This window comes from Salvelinus namaycush, chromosome 4, assembly GCF_016432855.1.
Source record: "Salvelinus namaycush isolate Seneca chromosome 4, SaNama_1.0, whole genome shotgun sequence".
NCBI classification, from domain to species: domain Eukaryota; kingdom Metazoa; phylum Chordata; class Actinopteri; order Salmoniformes; family Salmonidae; genus Salvelinus; species Salvelinus namaycush.
In genome coordinates, this window is record NC_052310.1 from 11,065,788 (window position 1) to 11,077,768 (window position 11,981).

Genomic DNA, 11,981 nt, shown 5'->3' on the forward strand with positions numbered 1-11,981 from the left:
GTAAACAATTGTTGGAAAAATTACTTGTGTCATGCACAAAGCAGATGTCCTAACCAACTTGCCAAAACTATAGTTTGTTAACAAGAAATTTGTGGAGTGGTTGAAAAACGAGTTTTAATGACTCCAACCTAAGTGTATGTAAACTTCCGACTTCAACTGTATGTATACTGTAGCTAAGAAGGTAATACTAATTGTTTGTTGTGTAGTATCTTACAGATAACTAGAGGCTAGAGCTGACCCCTGGCTGCGGTAGCTACTTGCTAGCGTAGCTTATTCATTCACCTCAGTCGAGAGGGGATGAAACATTAATTAACTTTACATGTCAGTTACAATACTGGCTCAGCTCTGCAAATAAACAGTTGTTTAGTTGTTTTCTTTTAAGTTAAACAGCAGTTACCTTGCCAGCTACATCAGTCAACTAAAGAGCAGCTAATCTCTGCTCTGCTTCCTTTTACAACTGTGTGATGAAAGAGCGCAACACATACACACTGAACTATGCTCATACACACTGAACTATGCTCATACACACTGAACTATGCTCATACACACTGAACTATGCTCAACTCTCCCGTGCTGGTCCAGCCAGAATGTCAGCCCACACACACCAGACAGCCTACCCGACCGCTTGGAGGCATCTGCATGGTTTTAAAGCATACTGTTACCAATTCTTGTCTCACATTCCAATGATAAAACTGGACGGGACACAAATGCAATTTCAGGCGGGGGGGGGGGGTGTTGCACCCCTGATCCCAACAGCCGGGTTATTCACACAACCCAACTGGCTGGGTCAAAATTACTCAGCGTGTGTTCTGTCCAATATTTACCCGGCGCTAGGTAACCAAATACCCCAAATTGGGTTGTTTTAAACCCAGCATTTTGTTTGAGTGTAGCTACAAATCGTCATCAATTGGTTAAAACAAGTCATGAAAAAAAAGATGCATGCCGCTAGGATGGTGCACATTCTAGATACATTTTGATTCAGTTGTTGATGGTACTGTTGTCCTTCATTCACAGCTTGTTGGCAGAATGGACATTTTTGGCAAGCACATATCCGTTTCGTTTTCCTTTCTGCTAAATGAAAAGCTTTGATATAACAGGAAGTGGGTAGTGTCTCTGAGGGTTATTATCTCAATACTGTAGCCTGTCTTCTCTGCCATTGACTGTAAAATGAGGTAAGAATTTTACTAAAATTATAACATATTTGAATGACATGCACATACATAATCTCTCTCTCTAATGTACTTAATATAACACAATAATAAGCAATGCTGTTGTGTTATGAGTGAGCAAGAGAGAGAGGAGTTATGGCGGACTGAACACTTTGCTGCAGAACGTCTCAAGATAAAAACGGAATATTCAATATTTATAAATTTGACTAAATATTAGCACTTCACTCCACATACTCGTGTGCAATAACCTTCAATCTGGATAACACAAAACAAATTATAAGGCTAGAGAAATGTACCAACCAAAATTACCAATACAATCAACACCCAAACATGTTTGAAAGTAAGCATGGTGAACCAATCCCCAAAAGAAAACGCAACTCCTCGATAGCTATTGTAAAATATACTGTGTCCATAAAATGTATATAGGTTCAGATCTTTTGTGAAACAGCACAGTTCAAAAATATATGGCAAATAAAAATCAAACTGGAAGGTCTTCAGAGATAGATCGGAGGGCTTGAGGGTAGCTGAAGGAAAAACAAACAAAAAAGAACTATTGTAAAATATATTGTGTCCGTAAAGTTTTTATAGTACGTATTAGCTGGAAGTAGAAACCTATGTGTTGTTGTCCATTATTTTACTCCAATTAGGGAAGGTTAGGGGAAAATAATAAAAAATATATATATATTTTTTAAAGATATACAGTACCAGTCAAACGATTGGACACACCTACTCATTCCAGGGTTTTTCCTTATTTTTACTATTTTCTACATCAAAACTATGAAATAACAAATATGGAATCATGTAGTAACCAAACAGTGTTAAACAAATATAAATTATATTTGAGACCCTTCAAAGTAGCCACCCTTTGCCTTGATGACAAATTTGCACACTCCGGCATTCGCTCAACCAGCATCATGAGGTAGTCACCTGGAATTAATTTAAATTAAGAGGTGTGCCTTGTTAAAAGTTAATTTGTGGAATTTCTTTACTTCTTAATGCGTTTGAGCCAATCAGTTGTGTTGTGACAAGGTAGGGGTGGTATACAGAAGATAGCCCTATTTGGTAAAATACCAAGTCCATATAATGGCAAGAACAGCAAAAATAAGCAAAGAGAAACAACAGTCCATCATTACTTTAAGACATGAAGGTCAGTCAATCCAGAAAATGTCAAGAACTTTGAAAGTTTCTTCAAGTGCAGTCGAAAAACCATCAAGCGCTATGATGAAACTGTCTCTCGTGAGGACCGCCATGGGAATGGAAGACCCAGTGGTGCCTCTGCTGCAGAGGATAAGTTCACTAAAGTTACCAGCCTCAGAAATTACAGCCCAAATAAATGCTTCACAGAGTTCAAGTAACAGACACATCTAAATATCAACTGTTCAGAGTAGACTGTGTGAATCAGGCCTTCATAGTCGAATTGCTGCAAAGAAACCACTACTAAAGGACACCAATAAGAAGAAGAGACTTGCTTGGGAAAGAAACTCGAGCAATGGACATTCGACCGGTGGAAATTGGTCCTTTGGTCTGATGAGTCCAAATGTTTGATTTTTGGTTCCAACCGCCGTGTCTTTGTGAGACGCAGAGTAGGTGAACGGATGATCTCTGCATGTGTGGTTCCCACTGTGAAACATGGAGGAGGAGGTGTGATGTGTGGGGGTGCTTTGCTGGTGACACAGTCAGTGATTTACTTAGAATTCAAGGCACACTTAACCAGCATGGCTACCACAGCATTCTGCAGCGATACGCCATCCCATTTGGTTTGCTCTTAGTGGGACTATCATTTGTTTTTCAACCGGACAATGACCCAACACACCTCCAGGCTGCGTAAGGACTATTTGACCAAGAAGGAGATTGATGGAGTGCTGCATCAGATGACCTGGCCTCCACAATCCCCCGATCTCAACCCAATTGAGATGGTTTGGGATGAGTTGGACTGCAAACTGAAGGAAAAGCAACCAACATGTGCTCAGCATATGTGGGAACTCCTTCAAGACTGTTGGAAAAGCATTCCAGGTGAAGCTGGTTGAGAGAATGCCAAGAGTGTGCAAAGCTGTCATCAAGGCAAAGGGTGGCTACTTTGAACAATCAAAATTGTCAAACACTTTTCTGGCTACTACATGATTCCAAGTGTGTTATTTCATAGTTTTGATGTCTTCACTAATATTCTACAATGTAGAAAATAGTAAAAATAAAGAAAAGCCCTTGAATGAGTAGGTGTGCCCAAACTGTTGACTGGTACTGTATATCACAGTGTATTCGGAAAGTATTCAGACCCCTTGACTTGTTCCAAATTTTGTTACGTTCAGTGGTGGAAAAAGTACCCAATTGTCAGACCTGAGTAAAAGTAAAGATATCTTATTCAAGTAAAAGTGAAAGTCACCCAGTAAAATACTACTTGAGTAAAACTCAGACATAATTTACAAACGAAGCATGTGTTCAGTGAGTCTGCCAGTTCCGCCAGAGCCGCGCGCCAGTCAGGAGCTGCCAGAGCCGCCTGCCAGTCCTGAGCTGTCCCTCAGTCCGGAGCTGCCCTTCAGTCCGGAGCTGAATTTCAGTCCGGAGCTGCCTTTCAGTCCGGAGCTGCCTTTCAGTCCGGAGCTGCCCCTCAGTCCGGAGCTGCCCCTCAGTCCTGAGCTGCCCCTCAGTCCTGAGCTGTCCGTAAGTCCGGAGCTGCCCCACAGTCCTGAGCTACCCCTCAGTCCTGAGATGCCCTTCAGTCCGGAGCTGCCCCTCAGTCCGGAGCTGCCCCTCAGTCCAGAGGCGCCCCTCAGTCCGGAGCTGCCCCTCAGTCCTGAGCTACCACTCAGTCCTGAGCTACCACTCAGTCCTGAGCTGTCCGTCAGTCCGGAGCTGCCCCTCAGTCCTGAGCTACCACTCAGTCCTGAGCTACCCCTCAGTCCTGAGCTACCCCTCAGTCCTGAGATGTCCTTCAGTCCGGAGCTGCCCCTCAGTCCGGAGCTGCCCCTCAGTCCAGAGGCGCCCCTCAGTCCAGAGGCGCCCCTCAGTCCGGAGCTGCCCCTCAGTCCAGAGGCGCCCCTCGGTCCAGTGGCGCTCTCTACGATGGTCTTCAGTCTGGGACCCGCTGCGAGGGTCGCCGTTCCCCGGAGGCTACTAAAGCGGACAAAGACTATGGTGGAGTAGGGTCTATGTCCTGCGCCAGAGCCGCCACCGCGGACAGATGCCCACCCAGACCCTCCCCTATAGGTTCAGGTTTTGCTGCCGGAGTCCGCACCTTGGGGGGGGGGGGGGGGGGGTACTGTCACGTTCTGACCATAGTTCTTTTGTATTTTCTTTGTTTTAGTGTGGTCAGGGCATGAGTTGGGTGGGTAATCTATGTTTTCTATTTCTGTGTTGGGTTTGTGTTTGGCCTGATATGGTTCTCAATCAGAGGCAGGTGTTTTGCGTTGTCTCTGATTGGGAACCATATTTAGGTAGCCTGTTTTGTGTTGGGTTTTGTGGGTGGTTGTCTTCAGGCTTTTTGTGTCTGCACCAGACAGAACTGTTTCGGTTTCGTATATGTTCACCTTTATTGTTTTGTATTTCGTAGTGTTCAGTTTATGTTTTATAATAAACGTTATGGACACTTACCACGCTGCGCATTGGTCCTCTGATCCTTCAAACTTCTCCTCCTCAGACGAGGAGGAAGACGACAGCCGTTACAATGGTACTGTTCTTCTTCAATCATAGCTTGTTGGCAGAATGGACATTTTTAGCAAACACGTATGAGTTTCGTTTTCCTTTCTGCTAAATGAAAAGCTTTGATATAACAGGAAGTGGGTAGTGTCTCTGAGGGTTATTATCTCAATACTGTAGCCTGTCTTCTCTGCCATTGACTGTAAAATGAGGTAAGAATTTTACTAAAATTATAACATATTTGAATGACATGCACATACATAATCTCTCTCTCTAATGTACTTAATATAACACAATAATAAGCAATGCTGTTGTGTTATGAGTGAGCAAGAGAGAGAGGAGTTATGGCGGACTGAACACTTTGCTGCAGAACGTCTCAAGATAAAAACGGAATATTCAATATTTATAAATTTGACTAAATATTAGCACTTCACTCCACATACTCGTGTGCAATAACCTTCAATCTGGATAACACAAAACGAATTATAAGGCTAGAGAAATGTACCAACCAATATTACCAATACAATCAACACCCAAACATGTTTGAAAGTAAGCATGGTGAACCAATCCCCAAAAGAAAACGCAACACCTCGATAGCTATTGTAAAATATACTGTGTCCATAAAATGTATATAGGTTCAGATCTTTTGTGAAACAGCACAGTTCAAAAATATATGGCAAAAAAAAATCAAACTGGAAGGTCTTCAGAGATAGATCGGAGGGCTTGAGGGTAGCTGAAGGAAAAACAAACAAAAAATAACTATTGTAAAATATATTGTGTCCGTAAAGTGTATATAGTACGTATTAGCTGGAAGTAGAAACCTATGTGTTGTTGTCCATTATTTTACTCCAATTAGGGAAGGTTAGGGGAAAATAATAAAAAAAATATATATTTTTTTTAAAGATATACAGTACCAGTCAAACGATTGGACACACCTACTCATTCCAGGGTTTTTCCTTATTTTTACTATTTTCTACATCAAAACTATGAAATAACAAATATGGAATCATGTAGTAACCAAACAGTGTTAAACAAATATAAATTATATTTGAGACCCTTCAAAGTAGCCACCCTTTGCCTTGATGACAAATTTGCACACTCCGGCATTCGCTCAACCAGCATCATGAGGTAGTCACCTGGAATTAATTTAAATTAAGAGGTGTGCCTTGTTAAAAGTTAATTTGTGGAATTTCTTTCCTTCTTAATGCGTTTGAGCCAATCAGTTATGTTGTGACAAGGTAGGGGTGGTATACAGAAGATAGCCCTATTTGGTAAAATACCAAGTCCATATAATGGCAAGAACAGCAAAAATAAGCAAAGAGAAACAACAGTCCATCATTACTTTAAGACATGAAGGTCAGTCAATCCAGAAAATGTCAAGAACTTTGAAAGTTTCTTCAAGTGCAGTCGAAAAACCATCAAGCGCTATGATGAAACTGTCTCTCGTGAGGACCGCCATGGGAATGGAAGACCCAGTGGTGCCTCTGCTGCAGAGGATAAGTTCACTAAAGTTACCAGCCTCAGAAATTACAGCCCAAATAAATGCTTCACAGAGTTCAAGTAACAGACACATCTAAATATCAACTGTTCAGAGTAGACTGTGTGAATCAGGCCTTCATAGTCGAATTGCTGCAAAGAAACCACTACTAAAGGACACCAATAAGAAGAAGAGACTTGCTTGGGAAAGAAACTCGAGCAATGGACATTAGACCGGTGGAAATTGGTCCTTTGGTCTGATGAGTCCAAATGTTTGATTTTTGGTTCCAACCGCCGTGTCTTTGTGAGACGCAGAGTAGGTGAACGGATGATCTCTGCATGTGTGGTTCCCACTGTGAAACATGGAGGAGGAGGTGTGATGTGTGGGGGTGCTTTGCTGGTGACACAGTCAGTGATTTACTTAGAATTCAAGGCACACTTAACCAGCATGGCTACCACAGCATTCTGCAGCGATACGCCATCCCATTTGGTTTGCTCTTAGTGGGACTATCATTTGTTTTTCAACCGGACAATGACCCAACACACCTCCAGGCTGCGTAAGGACTATTTGACCAAGAAGGAGAGTGATGGAGTGCTGCATCAGATGACCTGGCCTCCACAATCCCCTGATCTCAACCCAATTGAGATGGTTTGGGATGAGTTGGACTGCAAACTGAAGGAAAAGCAACCAACATGTGCTCAGCATATGTGGGAACTCCTTCAAGACTGTTGGAAAAGCATTCCAGGTGAAGCTGGTTGAGAGAATGCCAAGAGTGTGCAAAGCTGTCATCAAGGCAAAGGGTGGCTACTTTGAACAATCAAAATTGTCAAACACTTTTCTGGCTACTACATGATTCCAAGTGTGTTATTTCATAGTTTTGATGTCTTCACTAATATTCTACAATGTAGAAAATAGTAAAAATAAAGAAAAGCCCTTGAATGAGTAGGTGTGCCCAAACTGTTGACTGGTACTGTATATCACAGTGTATTCGGAAAGTATTCAGACCCCTTGACTTGTTCCAAATTTTGTTACGTTCAGTGGTGGAAAAAGTACCCAATTGTCAGACCTGAGTAAAAGTAAAGATATCTTATTCAAGTAAAAGTGAAAGTCACCCAGTAAAATACTACTTGAGTAAAACTCAGACATAATTTACATACGAAGCATGTGTTCAGTGAGTCTGCCAGTTCAGAGGCAGTAGGGATGACCAGGGATGTTCAATTGATGTGTGAATTAGACCCTTTTCCTGTCCTGATAAGCATTCAAAATGTAACTAGTACTTTTTGGAGTCAGTGAAATGTATGTAGTAAAAAGTACATCATTTTCTAAAGGAATGTGGTGAAGTAAAAGTAGAAGTTGTCAAAAAAATATCAATAGTAAAGTAAAGTACAGATACCCCAAAAAACTACTTAAGTGGTACTTTCAAGTATTTTTACTTTACGCCACTGGTTACGTTACAGCCTTATTCTAAAATGGATTAAATGTTTTTTCCCTCATCAATCAGAACACAATACCCCATATTGACAAAGCAAAAACAGGTTTTTAGAAATGTTTTCTGATTTATAAAACTTATGGTCTCTCCAGAGATGTTGCATCAGGTTCAAGTCCGGCCTCTTGCTGGGCCACTCAAGGACATTCAGAGACTTGTCCCGAAGCCACTCCTCTGTTGTCTTGGCTGTTTGCTTAGGGTTGTTGTTCTGTTGGAAGGTGAACCTTCGCCTTAGTCTGAGGTCCTGAGCGCTCTGGAGAAGGTATTCATCAAGGATCTCTCTGTACTTTTCTCTGTTCATCTTTCCCTCCATCCTTACTAGTCTCCCAGTCCCTGCAGCAGAAAAACATCCACACAGCATGATGCTGCCACCACCATCTTTCACCATAGGCATGATGCCAGGTTTCCTCCAGACGTGACGCTTGGCATTCAGACTAAAACGTTCCATCTTGGTTTCATCAGACCGGAGAATCTTGTTTCTCATTGTCTGAGAGCCCTTTATGTTCCTTTTGGCAAACTAAAAGCGGGCTGTCATGTGCGTTTTACTGAGGAGTGGCCTCCGTCTGGCCACTCTACCATAAAAGTCTGATTGGTGGAGTACTGCAGAGATGGTTGTACTTCTGGAAGGTTCTGCCATCTTCACAGAGGAACTCTGGAGCTCTGTCAGAGTGACCATCGAGTTCTTGGTCACCTCTCTGACCAAGGTCCTTCTCCTCCGATTGCTCAGTCTCATAGCAAAGGGTCTGAATACTTATGTAAATAATGTCCTTTTTTTAAAAACCGAATGCACTGTATATGTTTTATATATTTACAAAATATATATGCAAGATTACATTGATGGAAGCTACAATCAATCTGCAATATTAAAGCTGATTCCACCCTAAAAGAAACACAAAAGAAACAATGCTGTTGTGATGATTATTAGGATGGTTTTGTTGATGAGGATGGTTTTGGCTGATAACAACAACAACAATGATGGGCTAATAAAAATGTTATAATACCAAATACTAATGGGTCATTTTCTTTTTTTTCTCATAGCGCTTCTGTCACAACAGATATGGAAGTGAAGCTGAAAGCACTTGAGTGTCACTTTACATGGGGAATAGAAAAGGCTGACATCAAGGACCGGGACAGCCTCCCTGAAAGACTTCTGGATCGCATCATGAAGTTCAGCACTTCGAACCATGCCACATATTTCAACTTACTAGCCTTTCTGAGCCACCTGAAGGAAAACAATGTTAGTGCTCTTGAGTATCTCCACAAGGCTGAGAGTGCATTGAAGAATAGACAGGATGATACAGAGTTACTGGTAACCTATGCTAACTTTGCATGGGTTCACTATCACTCAGGGAACATGAATGATGTGGATGCCTACATTGGAAAGCTGGAAAACATCAATAAGGGTTTTACGATTGCTATTCAAGGCAGTTTACCTTCAATACATGGTGAGAAGGCTTGGAGTTTTCTAAGGCTTGGGGGGCTATTTTACAAGGGGGCAAAGGAGAGCTTTCAGAAAGCTCTTAAGGGAGAACCAGACAATGCATCCTTCAACGTGGGCTATGCCATGGTCCTGTACAGGTTGGAGGGGTTAGCCATGGATGGAACAGAGAGGTTGGCGCATACTGAAGGTGCTACTCAGCTAAGGAAAGCCTTATCCTTAGAGCCCGATAACACTGAAGTCATGGTCCTGCTAGCCCTGCAGCTTCAACACCAAAGTAGACATGAATCCATGAAACTCATCAAAGAGGCCCTCAGACTGTCTCCTGACGTGCCTCACGTCACACATTACTTGGCCGAGTATTTCAGACACGCGGGCATCAATGAGACTCTGGAGGTTTTGGAGGAAGCTGTCGAACTGTCTGTAAACTCCCCCTTCATGAATTACCAAATCGGCCGGTGTCACAAACACCAGTTCAACCAGATGTCTGAGCAGAGGAGGAAAGGGAGCTGGGTCAATGCACGCCAGATAAAAGAGAAGACAGAGCTCTGCATCCATTACTTCTCCAGAGCTGTGGAACTGAAGCCATCCAACGTCCAATTCAGGTTTAACCTAGCTGAGGCTTACGGAGAAAACTACCAGCTGGAGGAGGCGATGAAGATCTTCACCAACCTGCTGAAAGATGAGTCCCTTAGTGACTCAGACAAGCAGCAATGCTACACCGGCTTCGGAAAGTTTCTGTACTACAGGAAGAAAGACGTGGATGGTGCTGTGACCCAGTTCAAAAAGGCCTACCAGATTCCGATTGAGAGTTGGCACAGGAATAAGGCTGGGAAGATACTGATGCAGATAGCAGAGTGGTCTCAGGCTAACAAGAAGACAGCTGGTGATGCCTCTGCGATTTTGGAATTCCTCGCAATTGAAGACAAAAAAGGCAGGAAGGCTGAAGATCCAATTCGAGTCGAGGTGCACTCTCCAGACACAGATGACCTTACAGATGCCCTAGGCAAAGGAATGAAACTGAAATGATATAGGGGAGACCGGTGTTGGTTGTCACAGTGCTAATTGCTCCCAATTGAAATGGCGCTGTGTAATAATTGGAAGGTTAAAATGTATGAATTTGAAAGAACTCATCCACCTGGTCAATTTATATCAACATGACAAAACATTGTGGTGAGAGGAATTTGTGTTTTTCATAGGTGAAAGCTAAAAAAATGTATGACATTTTCTTTGTAATTGTTTGAATTATCGGAGTATCCATGAACAATGATGTTCGTTGAAAAGAGGAAAGGGAGAGATATTTAAATTCCTAGGTCAAGCCATGTGGTAACTAACATCTTAATTAGCATTGGGGGGTGGTGTAGTTGGGGATGGTTGTCACATGGAATATTGGGTTGGTTGTCACTTTCAACATTGCCACCCCTGGTATACAATAAATTGCAAGCTATTTTGTTCTTGTGATATAAAGAGCTCCCTTCATTGCTTTTCTCTCAAACACACATTATTTTCTGTCACACACCCACACACGCATGTGCAAGCACGCACACACACACACACATTCACTGAAAATGTCACATGTTATCCTCACGGCATAAAATGCTGAATTGTGATATAAATATTGTTCGATCAAATAAAGGAATAAGCTACTAGCAAATATTGTGACAACCAACCCCATACTGTGTGACATCCAAACCCACAATGGGACTGGTTGTCACAAGTGGACAGAGTGTGTTTGATGGCTTTAACTCCATGTTGGGATAAGATAAGAGGATCAAAAAGGTCCCCATTTCAACCCTTGACCTTGGTCTTTCTCCTAACATGGAAAAGAGTCTTGTAAGATATACTGGTGCTGAGAAATACACATACTGTTACACAACACATGGCTTATTGGAGTACTGCTACATGCATTTTAATGGTTTTAATCATAAAGTGTAACAGTATCTTCAAGTTGCGTGCATTTTTCTTATGTTCCATTTTTTGTGTAAAAATTGCAACAAAAATGTTTTGAATTAGAATGTATTACTTTAGGAAAACATGTTTTTATGTCTTTGGATGTGTCTCCTTTCAGGTAGTTGATTAGATATCTTCACCGACCGTTCATCTGTTGTTGCTCTTGTAACTGGCATTAACATTGTGAAAGAGATAATAAAACATACTGCCAAAAACGTGATGATTTTGAGCTTGTTGACTTGCTTCTTTCTACTTTGCTCCAAAAACTAACCTAAAGGCCAAATATTAAATCTTCTTATTGTTCCCTCTAAGTATTTCCATGCTGGCACTTTGCCAGACGTTTGGGGGGAGTTGCTGCAAGTTTGACAGTGAGTTGACCTTCCAGTTAGTCGAAAGGGTAAAATAAGACAATAATATGTTGATGTTGTTCACATTTAAAGATACATTCCTTAACTAAATAAAACATATTTCATTACAGATATTAACAAGTGTGGTGATTGGATAGGCTATGTAGGCCTAATGCAATTTCCCTGGGAATTCTTCAAGAACATGAATAAAAGAAAGTTTGCTTCAGATTAAAAAGTCAAAGTGAGAGATCATGAATCAGTCTCTTAACGTTGTAATATCTTAAGTAGAATGCTGCTGTGTTTTCTGCTCTATTTTGACTGAGCATTTGCCACGGATGGAGCCCAAACTATAAGCACACTTATGTTTTTACAACATCTCAATAGCTTTGCCCTTCTACACTCCAAAACATACTGGGTTGTTTGGTTGACCCACCTGCTGGTTTGCAGGCGATGGGTCACTTAGTTGGGTTGTTCTCTTTAA

General features: G+C 41.8%; 1 protein-coding gene across 1 annotated transcript; it reads left to right on the forward strand.

The window, feature by feature from the left end:
- The first annotated feature begins 5,009 nt into the window (after positions 1 to 5,009).
- LOC120045355 (interferon-induced protein with tetratricopeptide repeats 5-like) lies at positions 5,010 to 11,170 on the forward strand. Its single transcript, XM_038990234.1, has 2 exons — positions 5,010 to 5,014; positions 8,804 to 11,170. Exons 1-2 carry the CDS (start codon positions 5,010 to 5,012, stop codon positions 10,230 to 10,232), a joined length of 1,434 nt encoding a protein of 477 aa, XP_038846162.1. The 3' UTR covers positions 10,233 to 11,170.
- The last annotated feature ends 811 nt before the right edge of the window (positions 11,171 to 11,981 follow it).